Genomic DNA, 24060 nt, shown 5'->3' on the forward strand with positions numbered 1-24060 from the left:
CCTGAGAGGAGCAATCGTGTGCAAGTGATTTATTATGAAAGGGCCCCGTAAGAGAATAGGAAAGCAGCAGGACCGAGAGACAGAAGCCCTGCAAGGGTGCACTCTCAGACAAAAGTCTGGCAGAGTGAAGGCTTCAGCCTCTGTGCTCTAGCCTATGAGCTAGGTAAATTATACCTCAGAGCTGTCCCAAACAGAAGCAAAAGAGATGGGCTTACATATGTCTCCCACCAGTCCATTGCTGGCCTGGATATAAACTGCCAGTCACTTCCTGTTCTTTGTACCTTCAGGCAAAGTGGTCCTGGTAGCTCTAGAGCATCCTCCACAGAATAGCTGTAGGTAGCTGGTGGCTGTGGGAACAGAGAGCAAAGGGACCTGGAAAGGTGCACAGAAAGTACACAAAGGGGTCCAAGAGGATGTGGGCAGAGCACCAGTGTTGTCGGCCACACATCATTTTTCTCCAAAGACTCGATTGTTTCCTGTACTGCTTACATGTGTTGCAGATTACATATATGATTTCTCGAAAACGAAGTGAATTTGGTGCCCCAGTTAAGTTCAGTGACCAGAATGCTTCCAGCGTAAAAGATGCCTATATTGAATGTACAGCCTACCCAGATAAAAATTTTACCCTTAAGCAACTTGAGAGAGATGTTGGCATGCAAGTAGTCCCCAAAATCAAGGACACAAGTACTCAGACAAGATGGTAAGTATGCGATGAATTTATATGTATTTTCAAAGGCAGTTATGGTAAAATCCAGCAACATCCATGATTACTTTGAGAGATCTGTATGATAGAAACGCATTGACAGTGATGCCAGATCTCCACAGAGTAATTCAGCTCAAGAAGATCTAATTATAAGCAATAATGCCTTTTAACAATCTTACTAGGAAAATGAAATACAAGTATATAAGACTGTAAAGATTATGAAGTGGGAAAATGAGCAATGCTGTTAATAACTATAGTACTGCTCTCAGAGAAGGGGACCTGGTCATCTCATCTGAAATATTACCATCACCTTCTAACTTGTCTATTCTACTGCCTAAGTGATCATTCTTACGAACCAAATCAGATTGTTTTACTTCACTACTGCCCAGATCTCTTCCATGTCTCCCCATCTCATCCAGAGCCGTTAGGATGACATGTAAGGTCCCCCTTCCTTCATGACAAGGCACTGTCTGCCTGTCCAGCCCTGTTCCCAAACAAGCCCTCTGTGCTCTAGCCTATGAGCTACTTCCAGCTCCCAGAATACCTGCTCTTCCACGTTTTCCTGCCTTTGCCCTTGCTATTCCTCTGCATAAAATGCCCTTCATTACCTTATCCACCCCTCCTCATCCTTTAAGTTCCAGTTCAGTACCCCCTCCTCTGTGACTTCCTGGAAACTCCAGGTAGGGTTGATCACTCTCTCCTCTGGGTTCCCACTAGAGCTTAGAGGTATCTTTATTGTAGCACTGATGACCCATATTGTATTCATCTGCTCACCTGTCTGCCTTAGATCCTGAGCACTTTGAGGCTACAAATGATTAATTAAATTTGTAATTTAATTAAAATTTATCCAGTGAATGAATTGATGTAAAATTGATTGCTGAGGGAATGCTTTGGGGACTTGAGCTCGGCTTTGAATGTTGTATAAATCTGAAGACATATTTAGCTAATCTATGAATATTTTTTAGGATTAAAAAAAGTTATTTTGAAATAATTTTAGTTCTATAAAAGATAGCTACAAATGTTGAATATGATTTGGAGACATAGAGAAAGGGAAAACATCCCAGATTTTTTTAAATGACCTGAACATCTAGGGGGTGGGATGAACAGGGTCTGCATGGGACCACAAGGAGACCAGCCTGGGTAGCGTGGAGGGAGCAGCAGAGACAAGCAGACTCTCTGTGGCAGACGATAGGGAATTTTGGCAAGGTCTGAAGCAAGGGAGAGGCAAGATTAAAGCTATTAAAGTAAGATGAGCCAGGCAGTATGTATTGGAATGCAGAGGGAAAAAAAAACCCCTGGAGTTGAGGACATTGGCCAAATGGGAATCTACTGTAATTAAACCAGATAAAGTAAGGTGGTGTCAGCAAACCAAGAAGAGAGGGTGGAGAGGAGACATGTATAAATACAAAATGCTGTAACTCCCATCATTAAAGCCAACAAACAAAAAACTGTTTCAACCTTTCTGGCTATTAGCTACTTTCTCTGCTTTTTTTTCCTTTTTCTTTTTTTTTTTTTTTAACAACAAAACTCCTCACAGCAGTTTTCCACATTCTCTAGTTGCACCTTCTCTTCCATTCTGCCTTGAGCCCACTCTAGTCTTAACAAGGTCACCAAAGACCTGCAGTGGTCTGATTGCCTAATCCCATTTTCAGACACCCTCTTTCTCCACTTCTCAGCAGTATTTAACATGGTTGACTATCTCTCCTTCTTGGCTTATGGACAATACTCAGTGTAACCCTCCTAACTCACTGGCAGCTCCTTCTCAGTCTCTTTTACTGGATCCTTCTCCTTCCAATTTCTAAATATTAAAGGACCCCAAAGCTGACTCCTTTTGATGTTTTCTCTAACTGTGCGTAATCCCTGGGTGAACTTATTCATTCCTGTGGTGTTACCTATTATCTGTTTGCCGGTGGCTCCCAAACTATACCTTCAACCTCAATCTCTCCCCTGAACTCACACTCATTTATTCATCTGCTTCCTTAAGTATCTAATAGGTGTCTCAAAGTTAACATGCCCCACAACAAACTTTTGATTTTCTATTTTCAAACCTGAAACTCCCTGAATCTTCCTCATCTCAGTAAATGGCACTGATCTTCTTGTAATTACTCAGACCCCAAACCTTGAATTTTCTTGGGTCTATCTTCAAAACATATTCACTGCTATCACCTTGGATCAAGCCATGATCATCTCTTGCCTGGATTACTGGAATGCACCCTAACTGGGCTTTCTCCATCCATCCTTTCCCTCCTACATTCTGTTCTTCATAGAAGAGCCAGACTAATCCTGTTAAAATGCAAGTCATATCATGTCCCTGACAAAAACCCTCCTATGGCTTCCCATCCTGAAGGAACCTACAAGGCTTCATGTGATCTAAATTCCATCTGCCCCTCTACCCTCATTTCCCACAATTCCCCTGGTTCATCCACTCCAGCCCCACTGGCTTCCTTGTTCCTTGAATTCACCAAGCATTGTCTCTCTTCTCTCACCTTCACCTCACCACCACTTAGAACTGAAGCTCCATGAGACTGGAACTTTGTCTATTTTGTTTAATTCTATATCCCCAACTCCTAGGACAGTTCCTGGCACATATTTACTAAATGGAGGGGGAAAAGGAACCAAGGAAGGGAAGGAGGAGGAGAAGGATCAAGTGAAGGAAGAATGTGCAGAGTCACTGACTTGAGTTCAATGTTCAGAGAAGAGCCATGAAATATACAGTGAGAGAGGCTGTGACCAGGAGAATCGTGGGTCCTCAGTGTGGACCATAGTACAAAACATGCTTTTCAGATCTCTGTGAACCAAAGGATCAGGAACCATGAAAATGTAATGTTAAAGTTAGAGCACATGTACATAGATACCAGGGGTCAGGACAAGACATGGGTCAGAAACCAGGGAGGCAGATAGACAGGCCAAACCAAAAGAGATGAAGAGAAAGACAAGGATTGGTGGTCAAGTCTCAGCAGAGAATTAGGACATCAAAGATCATTAAACACCAAGAAGTGAGGGTAAGACAGGAAAGAGAGAGGTGATTCATTAGTACAAAAGAAACTTAGATTTTGAGAAAAATTTCTTAGTCAAGACAACTAGAGATTTCTATTTTTCTACCAGAGTGCAGAAAAGTGAAAAGAATGAGTCAGCCAGGGTAGACTCAGGAGGTAGACTCAGAAAGGGAGAGTGAACTTCTAACAACAGGGACCCTAACCACAGGACTTTAGATTTATTAGGCTCTCAATGAATGTTGACTGATAATGATGAACAGTTGTTTCTATGTAGATGGAGGGAATAGATGAGAAATAGCGGCAGGTCTTGACCCACAAAGTGGGGTGTGGGGGGGAGTAAATCAAAGGGAATTTAAATGGTTCAAATCCAGGTGACTTGGGAGAATGCTGGTACCACTTACTAAGATCAGAAATTAGGTGGAAAAGATGGGATATATGATTGTGATGGAAGAAGTAAAAAAGCAAAATCAAAGATGAGGTTCAAAGAGTAATGACAATGAAAGCAAATGTTTACAGTGTCCTTACCACATACCAGGCATTCTTCTAAGTATCAATACTTTGTACACATCAACTCAATTAATCCTCACAACTGCCCTCTGAGGTAGGCACCATCTCCATTTTACAAATAAGGAAACTAAGGCAAAAAAGGGTTAAAAATGAAAGCTCAATGTTTAGAACATAATTTAAATTTAAAGCAATAATGAATAGATCCGCTGAGAAACAACAAAAGAAATCACATTTTAAAAAATAAGAGTGACTCAGTCATATTGCTACTTTGATGAAACCACCAGGCACCATATAATTTCTTACTTAATCCTACCTGGAGGGTACTAGTGTGGGATAGAAAATAAAAGGTGACGCTAAGATCTGAACCCAAGTCTCTGGTTCCAGCACCAACATTCTTTCTTTCCATCACCCTGTCTTCTGCTATGGATACTGATCTAGGCAGGGAAAAAAAGAATGAATTGTTCAATTAAATATAAACAAAACTCTGTTTACCACTCTGTTTGATTACTCTCCATTAATATACTTGCCTCTCAGAGACATTTTCCTGACATTTGTTCAACAACACAGGTTAAATACAACCTAATTTTTTTGAGCACTTAAAATGTCCTAGGCACTGTTTTAAAAGCTTTGCATCTATTAACACATTCAATCCTTACAATGACACTGTGAGCTAAGGACTTTCAGAATTTCTTTTAGGGATGAAGAACCAGGCACAGAGAGGTTAAATAATTAGCTCAGGGTCACATAGCTAGTAAGTGATAGAACCAGGCTTCAAAGCCAGGCAGCCTGTCACCAGAGTGCACTCTCTTAAGGACTTGCCATATGATCTTTCTACAGCCCCGCACCCTAAGATCAAGGAGCTCACTCAGTCTAGTGGGTGAGACTGACAAAGCCCAGAGGTACAATACAATGTGTTGTGTTCAAGGGTGGAGGTGAACACTGAGAGCAGACTGGATGGAATAAACTTTCTCCCAGAGATGGTGCTGCCATTACTGCCAAAATGTAACTTGTTCCAGGTTTTGTATATTTAGAGCAGAGTTTCTCAACCTCAACACTACCGGCTGGATAATTCTCTGTTGTGGGAGAGCTGCCTTATGCACTCTAGCGTCCCTGGGCTCTACCCTCTAGATGCCAGGAGCTCTTCCCAGTTGTGACAGCCAACATTGTTTCCAGACATTACCAAATATTCCTGGATTGAGAAGATGGAACAGGATCGCACTGGTTGAGAAACACTGATTTAATGAAATGAAGAAAGAATGATACACAAATGTGACAAAATGTTAATAATTAATGAATCTGGGTAAAGGATGTATGGAAATTTCTTATACCCTTCTTACAACTTTTCTGTAAGTTTAAAATGATAACTAAATTTTTTTTTATAATAAAGAGCTTGTTGATTATGTCAAAGAGAAATTCACAAATACTTCGAATGGCAGCCAACATCAGTTGTCTAGGATAAAGAAAAAATTCAATATGTAGAATTTAAGTATAAAATAATATCCTAATATTGTCACAGAGAAAAATCTTTTCCCTGTTATGACCTATATTTGCTTGTCTTTGATCTAACTTTTGGTATTCGATTTCTTTCAATATATTAGGACATATCCCAAAAATGCTACTACACAATATTATCCAAGAGAATTTTCGGAAGAAGAAAAAGAGGCACTGGGACAATCAAAGACTTTGACTGAGTTTCTTAACAATGTGTCTATAAGGTAAAAATTGTATATTAAATTTTAAAAAAAAACATAAAATGTATATGTTTACTTATAATAATAGGTCTTAAAAAACAACTCCATACCTGGTGTACAGATAGAAAGTCTGAAGACAGTTATCAGATACTCATGAGCATGTGACACATTCTACAGATTCTCAGTCTTTCTTTCCCTTCTATTGCTAAGCAACATCCTAGACCTTCTAAGCTAGGGCCACACCAAACAGTGTCAGCCTGGAAGGTGTATATAGTTGAACATGTGAGGATGTTTTCCTAACGGCAAATTAACATTTATTTACCATGGTTTCCTTTAAGTCTTTTTCTTCACTCCTCAGTCCCCTTCTTAGCTTCATTGATTTTTACAGGATTACAAAGGTGAAGATGTTGTGGATGTTGAGGATGGTCATTACCATGATGATAGGAATTTACAAAAATACCTTTTAAATGAGAATCTGAAGTCAGTTCAGATGTAATTTTTGGATATGTCACCCTTATCTCTAATTCCTGTGTTGCTGCCACTCTTACTGGCTCTGAAAGAGAGGTGTCTTTAAAATGCCCCCTACACTCATATTCAGGCCCTAGGCAGACCCTGGGGACTTCTAAACCAGAGAAAGAGTTTGAAGGTCTCATCAAGTTGATATCAGAGTTAAGATAAGTGGAGCCAATGGTGGACATGTCTACCAGTTGTACCAATAGGTTGGTTACCATTTCCTCCCAAAATTAAAGATTTGGTAGACAAGTTCATATATAGCCCAAGTTAAGCTCTTTTATTTTTATTTTTAAGAAAACATTTTAAGATTAAATGTCTTGAAAATTCCTTGTGATGACCTAGAGGGGTGGGATGGGGAGGGTGGGAGGAAGGCCCAAGAGGGAGGGGGATATAGGTATACATATAGCTGATTCACTTTGTTGTACAGCAGAAACTAACACAACATTGTAAAGCAATTATAATCTAATAAAGATGTTAAAAAAAAAAAGAAAAGAAAATTCCAACAACTCTCAAAAGTTGTTACCTAAGCCTAGAGAGAATCTGGTTCAAAAATTCACTAATTATTCAAAGAGAGCTTATTAACTATTTGCCACTCACTTACAGCAAGTGTGCTATAGTTTTTCCTATGTAGACAATTAGAAAGAAACCAGAAAACCTGAGGTTTCTTTTCCTCATATCAAAATTAAGTAATTATTAAAATTTTTCCTAAGGACATTAAAAATGAGAAGTCTGTCTATGTACAATCAATTTCAGGGGAATAAATGGTCTATAGCCAATTCTCAATTATCTACATTGTGTATTATCTTTTTTTTTTTTAATATTTATTTATTTGGCTTCATTGAGTCTTAGTTGTGGCAAGCCGGATCTTTGTTGCGGCACGCGGGCATGCGGGATCCTTAGTTGCAGCATGCATGTGGGATCTAGTTCCCTGACCAGGGATCCAACCCAGACCCCCTGCATTGGGAGCATGGACTGTTAGCCAATGGACCACCAGGGAAGTCCCTGTATTATCTTTAGACGTGGGCTTTTATTCTTCCCTTTCAATTGCCAAGCTTATAAGGAGAGGGATGGTGAACAGCTTCATAATTCCCTCCTTGAGATGTGGGAGGGAGGAGCCAGAACTATAAGAAGAAAGAGGAAAATTGGTACAGGAATTTTAACAGCATTGGCCAAGAATAAATAAGAAACCACATTTACATCACAGCCATGCTTCCCACTCTAGAACTGTTTAAGGTTTACTTAATTTTTTAAGATTAAAATAAACCTTGTTTTGTTCTGGAAGAGAGCTCTTTTAGAAATGAGTTGTTTCCTTCTCATAGAATTTTGTCCAGAACAAACCTAAGGCAAGCATTATTTGCAAAAGAAGAAAATGATCTGAGAGGAGAGAGAGAAACTTCAAGGGGATTCTCAAAGCAACTAAGAAACGTTCGTTTTGGGGTTAAAAAAACAGCGATACCCATGGGCTTTCACTCAGACAACAAGCTTTGCCAGCCTCCAGTTCATCACTTTCAGGAACCACATGGTAGAGTACACCAAAATCAAGAAACAGGAAACCAGAGAAAAGGTGCTGTCTTCACTTCTCCTTTGTGAATTACTCCCTTGTGAAGACAGTTGAGGCTGAAACAGAAAGAAATGATTTTGAAAATGCTAACAAATGCTTCTGCTTGAAACTGGCCTTAAACCTTGAAGCTCCGGGTTGTTCATAGGGTTGTTCAGGGTTGTTCAAACACAGGGTTGTTCAAACTTTAATGTGCATATGGACCACCTGGGCATCTTGTTAAAATGCAGGTTCTGACTAAGTAGGTCTGGGGTGGAGCCTGCCGCTTTGCATTTCTAACAGCTCCAGGTCATGCTGATGCTGCCGTCCTAGGAAATGCATCCAGTTTGAAAGATGAAGTACAAGAAGAATTTAGCCCAAAGAGTATTCAATTACACAGTGAATGGTAGTGTAATGATTAATGACACAGGTATTAAATGGTACCCTTATTTAATATGTTAGGAATATCTATTAGGATACTTACTGCTTATATTTAATTATCTAAATAAAGGGTTTTTTTCTTATTTTAGGAAATTCATAATTGAAAACCACTTTCAACTTACTACATTTATTAAAAAAACCAAGTTGTTTGGACTTTCAGTCATTAGGGTGAAACCTTGGGTGGCATTCTAATTTTGGGAAAGCTCCTAGAGGCCTTGGGAGGAGGCTGAGCTTTCAAGCCTAAACATATAAAGGGACAATAAACATTATAGTAACTTGTAAAACAGGAACTTGTCAAGCCAAGTTCCCTGGACTAAGAAGAGCACCAAGACTGTTTTTTAAAGGAGCAACGTTAGTATTTTTAGCAGGATAATTCTTCATTTTAGGGACTGTCTTATGCATTGTGGGAGGTTTAGTAACAGAATTAAACACATTAGCACCTCCCAGACACTCTGACAGCTAAAACCACCCCCCCCACCACACACACACACACACACACACACACACACACACACTTCTAAATTCCAAATCTCCCCTTGAGAATATCTTATTTGTTGTTTTAAATTGTATATAGTATAATTATTATATATATTAATATAATAATTATATATATGTAAATACAATAATTAGTATACATGATCATTTGGTACTGAATATGGCTAAGAAAATTGCCTTTTCTATCAGTTTGGAGTTTTCAAAAAGCAAATGAGATCAAGTTCAAAGTAGAAGTTTACTGAGAAGTTCACTGTAAAAAATAAAGGGAAGGGAAGCAGGATTGAACAGGGAGAGCTTCAGACAAACTCTCAGCCAACCCAACAGGAAGCTGCAGAGGAAGACAACCTGTTGGAGGTGTCCTGCCAGGCACAGAACTGGCAGGCCCTTGTGCCCACAGCTGCCATGCTCAGTCTTTTTTTTTTTTAAGATTTTTTTTAAACATCTTTCTTGGAGTATAATTGCTTTACAATGTTATGTTAGTTTCTGCTTTATAACAAAGTGAATCAGCTATACATATACATACATCCCCATATCTCCTCCCTCTTGTGTCTCCCTCCCACCCTCCCTATCCCACCCCTCTAGGTGGACACAAAGCACTGAGCTGATCCCCCTGAGCTATGCGGCTGCTTCCCACTAGCTATCTAGTTTACATTTGGTAGTGTGTATATGTCAATACCACTCTCTCACTTCGTCCCAGCTTACCCTTCCCCCTCCCCACATCCTGAAGTCCATTCTCTACATCTGCATCTTTATTCCTGTCCTGCCACTAGGTTCTTCAGAACCATTTTTTTTTTTTAGATTCCATATATATGGGTTAGCATACAGTATTTGTTTTTCTCTTTCTGACCTACTTTCACTCTGTATGACCAACTCTAGGTCCATACACCTCACTACAAATAACTCAATTTTGTTTCTTTTTATGGCTGAGTAATACTCCATTGCATATATGTGCCACATCTTCTTTATCCATTCATCTGTCAGTGGACACTTGGGTTGCTTCCAAGTCCTGGCTATTGCAAATAGTGCTGCAATGAACATTGTGGTACATGTATATTTTTGAATTATGTCTTTCTCAGGGTATATGCCCAGTAGTGGGATTGCTGCGTAATATGGTAGTTCTATTTTTAGGTTTTGAAGGAACCTCCATACTGTTCTCCATAGGGGCTGTATCAATATACATTCCCACCAACACTGCAAGAGGTTTCCCTTTTCTCCACACCCTCTCCAGCATTTATTGTTTGTAGATTTCTTGATGATGGCCATTCTGACTGGTGTGAGGTGAGACCTCATTGTAGTTTTGATTTGCATTTCTCCAATGGTTAGTGATGTTGAGCGTCCTTTCTTGTGTTTGTTGGCAATCTGTATATCTTCTTTGGAGAAATGTCGGTTTAGGTCTTCTGTCCATTTTTGGATTGGGTTGTTTGTTTTTTCGATATTGAGCTGCATGAGCTGCTTGTATATTTGGGAGATTCGTCCTTTGTCAGTTGCTTTCTTTGCAAATACATTCTCCCATTCTGAGGGTTGTCTTTTCATCTTGTTTATGGTTTCCTTTGCTGTGCAAAAGCTTTTAAGTTTCATTAGGTCCCATTTGTTTATTTTTGGTTTTATTTCCATTTCTCTAGGAGGTGGGTCAAAAAGGATCTTGCTGTGATTTATGTCATAGAGTGTTCTGCCTATGTTTTCCTCTAAGGGTTTTATAGTGTCTGGCCTTACATTTAGGTCTCTAATCCATTTAGAGATTATTTTTGTGTATAGTGTTAGGGAGTGTTCTAATTTCATTCTTTTACATGTAACTGTCCAGTTTTCCCAGCACCAGTTATTGAAGAGGCTGTCTTTTCTACATTGTATATCTTTGCCTCCTTTGTCATAGATTAGTTGACCCTAGGTGCGTGGGTTTTTCTGTGGGCTTTCTATCCTGTTCCATTGGTCTATATTTCTTTCCCTGTGCCAGTACCATACTGTCTTGATTACTGTAGCTTTGTAGTATAGTCTGAAGTCAGGGAGCCTGATTCCTCCAGCTCTGTTTTTCTTTATCAAGATTGCTTTGGCTATTCAGGGTCTTTTGTGTTTCCACACAAATTGTGAAATTTTTTGTTCTAGTTCTGTGAAAAATGCCATTGGTAGTTTGATATGGATTGCACTGAATCTGTAGATTGGTTTGGGTAATATAGTCATTTTCACAATGTTGATTCTTCCAATCCAAGAACATGGTATATCTCTCCATCTGTTTGTATCACCTTTAATTTCTTTCATCAGTGTCTTATAGTTTTCTGCATACAGGTCTTTTGTCTCCTTAGGTATGTTTATTCCTAGGTATTTATTCATTTTGTTGCAGTGGTAAATGGGGTGTTTCCTTAATTTCTCTTTCAGATTTCTCATCATTAGTGTATAGGAATGCAAGAGATTTCTATGCATTAATTTTGTATCCTGCTACTTTACAAATTCATTGATTAGCTCTAGTAGTTTTCTGGTAGCATCTTTAGGATTCTCTGTGTATAGTATCATGTCATCTGCAAACAGTGACAGCTTAACTTCTTCTTTTCCAATTTGGATTCCTTTTATTTCTTTTTCTTCTCTGATTGCTGAGACTAAAACTTCCAAAGCTATGTTGAATAACAGTGGTGAGAGTGGGCAACCTTGTCTTGTTCCTGATCTTAGTGGAAATGGTTTCAGCTTTTCACCATTGAGAACGATGTTGGCTGTGGATTTGTCATATATGGCCTTTATTATGTTGAGGTAAGTTCCCTCTATGCCTACTTTCTGGAGGGTCTTTATCATAAATGGGAGTTGAATTCTGTCGAAAGCTTTCTCTGCATCTATTGAGATGATCATATGGTTTTTCTCCTTCAGTTTGTTAGTATGGTGTATCACATTGATTGATTTGCATATATTGAAGAATCCTTGTATTCCTGGGATAAACCCCACTTGATCATGGTGTATGATCCTTTTAATGTGCTGTTGGATTCTGTTTGCTAGTATTTTGTTGAGGATTTTTGCATCTATGTTCATCAGTGATATTGGCCTGTAGTTTTCTTTTTTTGGGACATCTTTGTCTGGTTTTGGCATCAGGGTGATGGTGGCCTCATAGAATGAGTTTGGGAGAGTTCCTCCCTCTGCTATATTTTGGAAGAGTTTGAGAAGGATAGGTGTTAGCTCTTCTCTAAATGTTTGATAGAATTCACCTGTGAAGCCATCTGGTCCTGGGCTTTTGTTTGTTGGAAGATTTTTAATCACAGTTTCAATTTCAGTGCTTGTGATTGGTCTGTTTATATTTTCTATTTCTTCCTGGTTCAGTCTCGGGAGGTTGTGCTTTCTAAGAATTTGTCCATTTCTTCCAGGTTGTCCATTTTATTGGCATATAGTTGCTTGTAGTAATCTCTCATGATCCTTTGTTTTTTCTGCAGTGTCAGTTGTTACTTCTTCTTTTTCATTTCTAATTCTGTTGATTTGAGTCTTCTCCCTTTTTTTCTTGATGAGTCTGGCTAATGTTTTATCAATTTTGTTTATCTTCTCAAAGATGTTCCTATTACCATTTTCTTAATTGTTTTGGGTTTGTTATTGTAGATCTTTTCCTTCTCTTGTGTTTCCTGCCTAGAGAAGTTCCTTTAGCATTTATTGTAAAGCTGGTTTGGTGGTGCTGAATTCTCTTAGCTTTTGCTTGTCTGTAAAGGTTTTAATTTCTCAGTTGAATCTGAATGAGATTCTTGCTGGGTAGAGTAATCTTGGTTGTAGATTTTTCCCTTTCATCACTTTATATATGTCCTGCCACACCCTTCTTATGGGGATTCCCTTGTATGTTATTTGTTGCTTTTCCCTTGCTGCTTTAAATTTTTTTTCTTTGTATTCAGTTTTTGATACTTTGATTAATATGTGTCTTGGCATGTTTCTCCTTCGATTTATCCTGTATGGGATTCTCTGTGCTTCCTGGACTTGATTGACTATTTCCTTTCCCATATTAGGGAAGTTTTCAACTATAATCTCTTCAAATATTTTCTCAGTCCCTTTCTTTTTCTCTTCTTCTTCTGAGACTCGTATAATTCGAATGTTGATGCGTTTAATGTTGTTCCAGAGGTCTCTGAGAGTGTCCTCAATTCTTTTCATTCTTTTTTCTTTATTGTGCTGTGCAGTAGTTACTTCCACTATTTTATCTTCCAGGTCACGTATCCGTTCTTCTGCCTCAATTATTCTGCTATTGATTCCTTCTAGAGAATTTTTAATTTCATTCATTGTGTTGTTCATCATTGTTTGTTTGCTCTTTAGTTCTTCTAGGTCCTTGTTAAACATTTCTTGTATTTTCTCCATTCGATTTCCAAGATTTTGGATCATCTTTACTATCATTACTCTGAATTCTTTTTCAGGTAGACTGCCTATTTCCTCTTCGTTTGTTTGGTCTGGTGGGTTTTTACCTTGCCCCTTCATCTGCTGCGTATTTCTCTGTCTTCTCATTTTGCTTAACTTACTGTGTTTGGGGTCTCCTTTTAGCAGGCTGCTTGTTCGTAGTTCCCATTGTTTTTGGTGTCTGTCCCCAGTGGGTGAGGTTGGTTCATTGGGTTGTGTAGGCTTCCTGGTGGAGGGGACTGGTGCCTGTGTTCTGGTGGGTGAGACTGGATCTTGTCTTTCTGGTGGGTAGGACCACGTCTGGTGGTGTGTTTTGGGGTGTCTGTGAACTTAGTATGATTTTAGGCAGCCTCTCAGCTAATGGATGGGGTTGTGTTCCTGTCTTGCTAGTTGTTTGACATGGGGTGTCCAACACTGGAGCTTGCTGGTCGTTGAGTGGAGCTGGGTCTTAGCATTGAGACGGAGATCTCTAGGAGAGCTCTTGCTGATTGATATTATGTGGGGCTGGGAGGTCTCTGGTGCACCAATGTCCTGAACTTGGCTCTCCCACCTCAGAGGCTCAGGCCTGACACCCAGCCAGAGCACCAAGACGCTGTTGGCCACACGGCCAGGTACATCGTGGAGAGCTTCTAGCCTTTTGGGAAGTCTGAGGTCTTCTGCCGGCATTTAGTAGGTGTTCTGTAGGAGTTGTTCCACATTTAAATGTATTTTTGATGTATTTGTGGTGAGGAAGGTGATCTCCACGACTTACTCCTCCGCCATTTTGAAGGTACCCCCACCATGCTCAGTCATTGACTGGGAGAAAGCATGACCTTGGCTGGGAAACTGAGGCGAGTTGTGATGATGCTAGAGGCTGTCAACTAACAGCTTCCTGGCACTAGAAGCAGTCCTGAGTAGCACACTATCTTGAATTATTTTTCTCTTAAGTCATTTATTTCACACAGGATTACTCATTAGTTACCAAATACAATTGAGAATACTTTTTCTTTCAGTATAAATGAAGCAGGAGGAGCTGCTGAAAGACGTATCACTGAATACTAAAATCCAACATCTTGATTCCTTTTTTTTTCTTTTACAAAATAGTGTTGAAATAGCCCTGCAGCAAAATGAAATCATGAATACATTTATTAATGACTGGAAAAGCCTGGCAGAAGAAGAAGGTACCTTTGGGGACAAGACTGATACCCACCTGAAAGAGTACCAGTCCTTTACTGACCTGCATAACCTAACGGAGAAGATGATCACCTGTGTCTCCTGGCATCCGATCATCTATGGTGAGGCAGAATCATGACTGGGATTCCCTTCTGGGATGACATTAAAATAATCTGTTGCTTTTATATGTAGAATTGCAAACTAGCTCACTTTCCATGAGACAACTTCCATTCCTGAGTGCAGGCACCTGCCAAGCACTTTCTGCACCTTCTCTCCATCATGTGTCCTCCCAGCTACCTTGTGGGACCACATTGTGGTCTCTACTTTATAAGGAGAGGACCAGAGCTCTCAGGAAAGTGACTGGCTCAGGTCACCCAGCTGGTGCAACGCCAAATCTGGAACTTCATTCCCCCTGACTCTCAGCTTACTGGGCAGGATAGGAGATACACCTCCTTTAAAGAGCTCAGCAGCCAAGGGGATAGGAATGTGTGAGGGTGGAACCATGGACAGAGCCATCTGTGTCCTCTTTCTTCCTCCTTTTCTGCCCAACATTGGCCCTCTCCTCACAAAAAAGAACAAAAAAAGAAACACAACACATCTTTTTTTCTTACTAAGTCTTCAAAGTTCACTGTTTATTTTGTGAACATCTCAATTTGGTCCAGCCACAGTTCAAGTGCTAAATAAGTGACACATGGCTACTGGCAACCAATGTATTAGACAGTAGAGCTCTAAAAACACTCTTGGTCTCCTGTAGAATATTTTTACACAAGTTTCATCAAAATGGAAATGAACAGTGACTGTGTAGGAAAACAAAACCTAAAAACACTTCTCCATGCACAGTTGCTGCAGATTTTAATTTCTAGTTGTGTTTCTATCAGGGCTAATAGCTGTGTCGGTGGCTGTACGACTCTCCTTTGAAGAGAGGGTCCACTTTTCTGGTAAACTATTGCTGCAACCATCACTGATTCTTTTCTGGAGTTTCTCCGATCCCATACATCCTCAGGTAATGAAGGAGAGTCATCCACATGTTCTAAAAATTTTAACTACTACTTTCACATATCTTTAGCAGTTTTAATTGCAAAATACTTTATAATCAGTTAACGTTGTAAACCCCTATAAAGCTAGGCTTTCTTCAATTCAGAATTTGTCATCATTCAATTTGAGCAAAATTTAAGTTTACACTTAGTTTATTGAAAAGATATATTGAACAAATCAACATGTTATTTAAAAAAAAATTGTAAGAGGAATGTTCAATTGATTTTAAAGAGCAAACTCTTTTATGGACTTTATTTAGGTACTAATTGTTCAAATGCAAAGAGATTTTAGTTTCACATGGATTTCCTTAATTCCAAGGATCACCAGTAGGAGATGGTAATGAGTAAAGATGACTGTGTGGGAGACAGTGGGGAATGGTGGGGACTGTGGCCCTAGAGGGTACCCAGCCCATCCATGGGAACAGCTACTCTTCTGCTTTCCTTGCCAGGTGGTCCCACTTGTCAAGAAAATCCAGCAATTTTGTGTGTGATCTCCCAATGTTTAAACAGCTCAACTAAAACCAAACCAAAACACACGGCAGTCCAAATAAAATAAGGCTAAAGGCTGGGTTTGCCCCCGCAGTGTTCAATTTCCAGTACCTGCTCAAGATGAGTTCTGCTTAGGGGGAGGGTGCTTTATAGTGTTAGATTAAGTTTTTTCAACATACTTAAATATAATATTTTGTTTTTATAAAGCATTATATAATTAAGGCTTTCCCTAATAAACCCTAGTGTGCCCTTATTCCTTCTTCCCTAATTCATCTGAATTAAGGCAGTTTTACTGTTATAGGATCTAGATGCTTTTTCATAGATACAGAGATCAAAATGACAGATCTGTCATTCTTCCTTGTCAGCCTACTTACCACAAGTATGGTGCCATTCTCTCACTGGTGTTTTCTATCATTTTCCAGCAGTGTAGAACTACTCTTCACTCCATGCCATGGAAGTGTGGCTGAACCTCCAGGCAAATAGGAAGAGGAAAGAAAGACTCTCCTTTCCTCTATTTTTTTTTAATAGAAATGTTATTTATATATTTTAGTTTCTTAAGGAAATCAGTAATCAGTTTATTAAGATAGAAATTCCATATAAAATTTATAGTTTTGTTAAATATACTTATAAAGTTAATTATATTCTATTTATTTATTTTTATTAAAAATTTTTTTTAACCTTTCCTCTATTTTGAAGAATAGCTTTAAAAAGACACGCAAATAATTTCTTAAAGATATGATGCAAATGATTAATTTTGTCTTTGTTCTAATCAAAACTATAGGAAAGTATTAAAAGATTTCATTTTCAAAAGTAGAGGTTTCTCTAGAATCCACAAAGTACCTAATAAACCAACATAATTCACCTCAATTCCAATTTGAAATCTTTAGCTCAGTGGTGGCAAACCAGTGGCCTCTGGGGCCTGTATTTTTGGCTGTTATGTTTAAAGAACGGTAACCATGCAAGTGTTTAGCTTGGTGGTAACACAGTAGCTCAGGTGCTAACTATGGTTAGTATATCTATTTCCTCACACTGGTGTATTCCTTGCAGGACTTCCTCCCTACCCTCCAGGCACTTGGCTTTGTTTACCTTATGGGTTCTGCATTATTTTAAAATTTGTAATATTATCACTGGCAATGCCACCGTCTTCTCTTTTTCAATGCATTTTATTTTTGAGTGCTCACCTCTGTGCCAGGCTAGGTATATACAGCAGGGAAAAAATCATCCAAATATCCTGGCCCCCAGAGCTTGCTCTCCACACTTTTCAGAAACACTGATTTCATAGTCTTTTTATTTATAAAAAATTATAACATGCCCTAGCAATGACGCACAGAGGGGAGGGGAGGGGAGATTGGGTCCCCTTGAGAAACTACCTGCTCTCATATGCATGATCAATGTCCAGAATAAAATTCAGCAAAAGCAGCTTCCAATCCAGAGGTAGAATTCTGGGAATGGAATTCATGTGCATGTTTCTTATAAATAGCTATAAAATTAGACTTTTGACTTTATTATTTCTAGCCATGATCTTAATAGATTTTCTCATTCTCTCTTGAATTTGGGGGTTTACCATAGTTAATGCTGGAAAGCCCAGATGACATCTTCTGCTTCCAGTTCTGTCCAAGCGACCCTAATATCATTGCTGGAGGGTGCATAAACGGGCAGGTACATATGGCTTTTTTTTTCAGTTCTTTATTAATTTAGACAGCATTCTGTAACACATTTTGACTGGTAGTTTTTTTAACTTAAGGGTTCAACTCAGCAGAGGGAAGGCATGTCAATTGTATGCCAGTCACCATGCCAGGAACTGGGGTATGAAGATGTGTTAGACATGGTATCTGGGCTCAAGATGTCCACAGGGTAACCCAGTTATGATCTGACCCTGGAAGAAAACTGGGTCAGATCTATTTGTGTTGCTGGGATAGAACCATGCATTGTACAAGATTCCAGGGAAGAACAAAAACCATAAGCATAATACCTCTTGGTCAAGAGCCCTCTTCTGAAATTTCCCTAGAGGTAGGAGTTAGGGAATGATCCAGAATTTAAACAGAATTCTCTGGAAAACATACCTATATCACTGAATTTATGTGTGTATAATTTGATACCCTATTTGATTTTTTCTTTTTTCTCTTTTAAGTTATCTAATTTATATAAAATTTAGATTCTATCTTCCAATTGCCTGTTTCTCCAAAAGAGCAAAACAAAAATCTTATAGCTATTATATGATCAAAGTTTAAATTCATTGTGATACAGTGAGTTTGACCATTACAAGGGTATAATGATTTTTTATCGTGTGGCTAGGAAAACTTTTAGGTAGTTGAAATGTAAATGTCTGCATCATCCATGCCCATTTATCCAGAACCAAAAACATCTAAGAAAACTAATTTTTTTCCTCGGTTTTATTCAACAATAACTGGTGATCTAGTGAGGACCCAGAACACATCCTCCAAGCCCTGCAAATATTGCCGTTTTTACTCATTGAGAAGGTGACACAACTTTGTTTTAGAATATTTTAGAAAAGCAAATGCTGAAAATAAAACTATTCACAATTCTGTGATCCTGACATTTTGTTTACATTTTAGTGTACTGAAAATTATTAGTCATTGAAAATTATTCTAATTTAGTGTTGCATATTCTGCTTTGTTCTGATTTTTCAAAAAATGACTATCTGTGTATATGCAAATTCAGAGTTGGCCATAATATTCAATTAAATAGAAATCATCATTTCCTAGCCTTTTGAACAATTTTGGGTGTTTGTACTTAATTCTGGAGAACAGACTGCTTTCTCCTGCGTCTAAAGCAGCTGTCCCCACACTCCCTAAAACAGAGGAAGAACTCTTCCCAAATCAGAGAGAATTGCATTATGCCTATCTTGGATTTAATAAAACAAAACAAAAAAACAAAAAAAAACCCCACTAGCATTTATTAACACAGCACAAAAATCAAAGTGCTGAAAATTCTTTTAAAGAGAAGAAAACATTATTAAGAAGAAGGGGAAAATCCTGAATAACAGGATGGAGAAGTAGGAAAAAATTAAGAGTAACAAAATTAATAAATGTATGTGTAGCGCAAAATAAATAAAAAATATATAAAGCCAAAAATATAAATAAAGAGAAGAAAGCATTTTTTATATAAGCTTTAAATTTGCTGACTCACAGGGAGATCAGCTCGGTGCTTTGTGACCACCTAGAGCGGTGGGATAGGGAGGGTGGAAAGGAGGGAGATGCAAGAGGGAAGAGATATGGGGTATATGTATATGTATAGCTGATTCACTTTGTTATAAAGCAGAAACTAACACACCATTGTGAAGCAATTATACTCCAATAAAGATGTTAAAATAAATAAATAAAGATAAAAAATAAGAGTTGCTGACTTACGATGTAGGCTAAATTTGATTATCCTCCCAAGGTGGTTGATTTATCAGAGTGCATGCACTACCAATAGGTTTTTAAAATGTTCAAGATGCAATTTGCTGGTTCCTGAAAGTATGTTGTAATAACATTTATTTCTGTTTTAGATTGTCATGTGGGATATTACCGCACATGCAGATCGAATAGAAAACATCAAGGCAGATGGTAGTAGAAGTAAAAACGTCACACTCAAGGTTAGCTTTTTATAACTTTTCACTTGCAAATTTTTTCCGTTCAGGAGTTTATCAAAAAGTACACAACAGGGTTGCCAAGCTAAACAGAGACTCACTAGGAAAAAAAAAAAGTGTTATTTCCTAAGTCTTCACATCTGCTGTGGATGTGTTTTGAATCACTTTTATGTAGGCCCTTGATTAAAAACACCACTAAATAGGTTGTACTGTCTGTCCCAGGGGTTCTTTTTTGTTGTTACTGTTGTTAAATAAAATGAAGGGACCAAGGGACTGCCTAAAGTGATGTAGTTGAAAGAGCACTGGATAGAAGGTCCATGCATCCAGCCTTTAGATCACAGTCTTGTGAGTTTGGATATGTCCCCCACCCCCTCAGCAAGCATCAATTTTCTCGTGTATAAAACGAAGGGGTTACAAGCCTTCCGGGTAATAATACGCCATGATTTGTGAAGCTGTGGATTCTGCCAAGACGTCTGGGAAGAGATTCCTCAGCTCCCAACTCACTACTCACCCACCATTTGCACATTTTCACCCCCAGTCCTTCAACCTAAGCATCACGGGTCTCTGACCAAGAAACCATGGGATGTGCTTTTCTGTGCACTCACAGAAATACTCCTTCAAAAATGGGATCTCATTGGTTCTTTAGGGAATGGGTCAGTCATTCTTGTTAAAAGTTTAGAGATAAAATCTTAGACTAAACTGAAGTAGAAAGAAGATAATCTTATTATCTAACTATATAATACATAGAAACACTAATTTGTGTTTTTCCTTGATCTGGTATTTCTCCAAATCATTGATTTTAATTGGAATGATAAGTAAAGTATGAGTTGCTTCATCAGCTCTCTGAAATTAGCACATAACTTTCTCGTAACATTTTACAGCCTATGTTTCTCCTTGAACCAGAGAGTAATAAAGAAGCAATGTATATCAGACACTGTGCAGTCTCCTCAATAGAAAATGGACATAGGAAAGTTATTACAGATATACATTGGCTGCCTGACACATTTGAGGTGAGTCTTGATGGCTTCATACTTTTCTCCTGCCGGCTTGTAAGTTTTTCGAAAATTTTATTCAAAGAGGATGTTTCAAGTCAACAATTCATTTGTATTTTAATTGTGAAATAACCAGAAACCACACATCACACAGTTGTGTCACTGTTGACAGACCAAGATCAGACTTAGGGATGAGAATAAGGCCAATGTGTCAACTTCAGTGCTTTATAAAAATAAAAAATGTAGGTGGTATTAACACTGATATAATACAACAGTGGAGAAAATGAAGGTTGTAAAAATAGAGTGCAAATATTTTACACCCTTAGCCTTTGCAAATTTAAAGTTTATGATTTCAACTATTTAGAGCATACAACCTTGAAGATCTGCGACATGTAGTAATGCGTCATTTTGCAAGGCAGTCTTGAATTGAGTGCGTCATGAGGCTGGTAGGTGAAAACTATTTGTGCAGTGAGTGAGCCCAGCTGACTGCCTAGCATCTGCGCTGCAGTATGGCTTTGTGGTTCTTTACTTGACCCACAACGGCTGGTGTTTGTGAATTTGAAAACTAGTAAGCTTCCCAAATGTTTCCCTCAAGGAACTAAGAGTCTACTATGTACTTTGAAAAATTAAAAGGTCAGAATATCAAAGAATATTCTGAAAACTTAGAGTTATGAAGGGTGATTAGCCCTTCAAGGTATTCAAATGGATTATGCAAAAGCACAATTACTTTTCAAAGTTATAATGGACCAAAATAAATACAACAAATCAAAATAGAATATCGTATTTCTGGATTCTATAGTTTTCTAAGCTAATTAATACTGAAAGAAATTCAAAACATACACATGTAAATTTTTAAATTAAAAAATAAAGAGCAAGTAGCAAAATGAAGAAAAATATTTGCCTCAAATATGGTGAATACAAATTTTCCAGTAAATAAGCTAAGGACATATACTGAAAAACAATTAGTAGATAAACAGGAAAATTATTCAGACTTTCTAATATCAAAGAAATTAATAATAAAGGAACAATAATGTACTATTTTGGACCTATTTGATTTTTTTCTTTTCCATTGGACCTATTTAATTTTTTTTTTTTTTTTTTTTTTTATTCACACACACACACACTGTATTTTATTTTTACAAGACACAAATAGACTGACACCAAGCATTGTACATGGATGACCACAACAAAAGCAACAATGATTGCAATTACCAAACATGAAACACACTCATACTATGTCATAATATTGACATTCAGTCCAGTAATCCTCCACTGTAACAGCTCCTTTACTTTGCAGTGAAAATTGATTTGTATATTCTTTGCCTCTGAGTCCTTGTGGGATTGTTTTTTTTTTTTAAATTCAGACAGAAAGTCACAAAAATTATACTCATCCTCATCAGTTCACTCAGTCCCATGTAATTAATTTTTTTTTCATCTTGATCTTTTGTTAGCACTTTTATGAGTTCATCAGTTTTTCATTAGAGTTCTGAAAATGCTTATTCATTCAGTTCAGCAGTACAGTCAGTTACCAGAAACCTGTACTTGTCAGAGTCTTTTCCATGAATTTCTTGAAGATGAAACCCTTTATAGGAACATATTTGCAAAATCATCAGAGTACACCCAGGACTGTCTGTAAATGACAAAAGACTTAAAAATGACCACGGTGTAAAGATTTGATGAAAGTTCATAATAATGCAGTTGACAAGAAAATTAGTTATTTTCTGAGATATACATTTTAAAGTAATAACTAGATTATTACTTATAACATTATACCAGAACATATAAGATTTTGAGAAATTTCATGTAATGTCTGAAACATTTATATTAACATATTTCCATACATATTTCCATACAAATACAAATATAAGATTTTTAGAAATTTCATGTAATGTCTGAAACATTATATTAACATATTTCCATACATATTTCCATACAAATACAAATATAAGATTTTTAGAAATTTCATGTAATGTCTGAAACATTTATATTAACATATTCCATACAAATAACCCAATGAAAGTTTAGTATAGTCGTTTTGTTGTTTTTTTATACTGCAAGTTCTTATTAGGCATCAGTTTCATACACATAAGTGTATACATGTTCAATCCCAATTGCCCAATCCAGCACACCACCATCACCACATCACCGCAGTTTTCCCCCCTTGGTGTCCATATGACCATTCTCTACATTTGTGTCTCAACTTCTGCCCTGCAAACTGGCTCATCTGTACCATTTTTCTAGGTTCCGCATACATGCATTAATATACGATATTTGTTTTTCTCTTTCTGACTTACTTCACTCTGTATGACAGTCTCTAGATCCATCCATGTCTCCACAAATGACTCAATTTCGTTCCTTTTTATGGCTGAGTAATATTCCATTGTATATATGTACCACAACTTCTTTATCCATTCGTCTGTTGATGGGCATTTAGGTTGCTTCCATGACCCTGGCTATTGTAAATAGTGCTGCAATGAACATTCGGGGCATGTGTCTTTTTGAATTACGGTTTTCTCTGGGTATATGCCCAGTAGTGGATTGCTGGGTCATATGGTAAATTCTATTTTTAGTTTTTTAGGAACCTCCATACTGCTCTCCATAGTGGCTGTATCAATTTACATTCCCACCAACAGTGCAAGAGGGTTCCCTTTCTCCACACCCTCTCCAGCATTTGTTGTTTGTAGATTTTCTGATGATGCCCATTTCTAACAGGAGTGAGGTGATACCTCATTGTAGTTTTGATTGCATTTCTCTAATAATTAGTGATGTTGAGCATCTTTTCATGTGCTTCGTGGCCATCTGTATGTCTTCTTTGGAGAAATGTCTATTTAGGTCTTCTGCCCATTTTTGGATTGGGGTGTTTGTTTCTTTGATATTGAGCTGAATGAGCTGTTTATATATTTTGGAGATTAATCCTTTGTCCGTTGATTCCTTTGCAAATATTTTCTCCCATTCTGAGGGTTGTCTTTTCGTCTTGTTTATGGTTTCCTTTGCTGTGCAAAAGCTTTGAAGTTTCATTAGGTCCCATTTGTTTATTTTTGTTTTTATTTCCATTACTCTAGGAGGTGGATCAAAAAAGATCTTGCTGTGATTTATGTCAAAGAGTGTTCTTCCTATGTTTTCCTCTAAGAGTTTTATAGTGTCCAGTCTTATATTTAGGTCTCTAATCCATTTTGAGTTTATTTTTGTGTATGGTGTTAGGGAGTATTCTAATTTCATTCTTTTACATGTAGCTGTCCAGTTTTCCCAGCACCACTTATTGAAGAGACTGTCTTTTCTCCATTGTATATCTTTGCCATCTTTGTCATAGATTAGTTGACCATAGGTGCGTGGGTTAATCTCTGGGCTTTCTATCTTGTTCCATTGATCTATGTTTCTGTTTTTGTGCCAGTACCATACTGTCTTGATTACTGTAGCTTTGTAGTATAGTCTGAAGTCTGGGAGTCTGATTCCTCCAGCTCCATTTTTTTCCCTCAAGACTGCTTTGGCTATTCGGGGTCTTTTGTGTCTCCATACAAATTTAAGATGATTTGTTCTAGCTCCGTAAAAAATGCCATTGGTAATTTGATAGGGATTGCAT

At 37.9% G+C, this 24060-nt stretch overlaps 1 protein-coding gene across 3 annotated transcripts in view; it reads left to right on the forward strand.

Moving 5' to 3' along the window:
- Nucleotides 1-24060, forward strand: part of DNAI3 (dynein axonemal intermediate chain 3) — a 103173-nt gene that overhangs the window by 36274 nt on the left and 42839 nt on the right. For 2 of the 3 annotated variants that reach the window (XM_036870826.1, XM_036871519.1), the window contains 7 exons: nucleotides 501-700; nucleotides 5805-5921; nucleotides 14305-14495; nucleotides 15252-15376; nucleotides 17466-17555; nucleotides 19408-19494; nucleotides 20370-20498. In XM_036870826.1, coding sequence (XP_036726721.1) covers nucleotides 501-700; nucleotides 5805-5921; nucleotides 14305-14495; nucleotides 15252-15376; nucleotides 17466-17555; nucleotides 19408-19494; nucleotides 20370-20498 — 939 coding nt within the window. The remainder of the gene's footprint in view (nucleotides 1-500; nucleotides 701-5804; nucleotides 5922-14304; nucleotides 14496-15251; nucleotides 15377-17465; nucleotides 17556-19407; nucleotides 19495-20369; nucleotides 20499-24060) is intronic. The other variant, XM_036872276.1, reaches the window with a different exon arrangement.

Source organism: Balaenoptera musculus, chromosome 1 (assembly GCF_009873245.2).
Source record: "Balaenoptera musculus isolate JJ_BM4_2016_0621 chromosome 1, mBalMus1.pri.v3, whole genome shotgun sequence".
Lineage (NCBI taxonomy): Eukaryota > Metazoa > Chordata > Mammalia > Artiodactyla > Balaenopteridae > Balaenoptera > Balaenoptera musculus.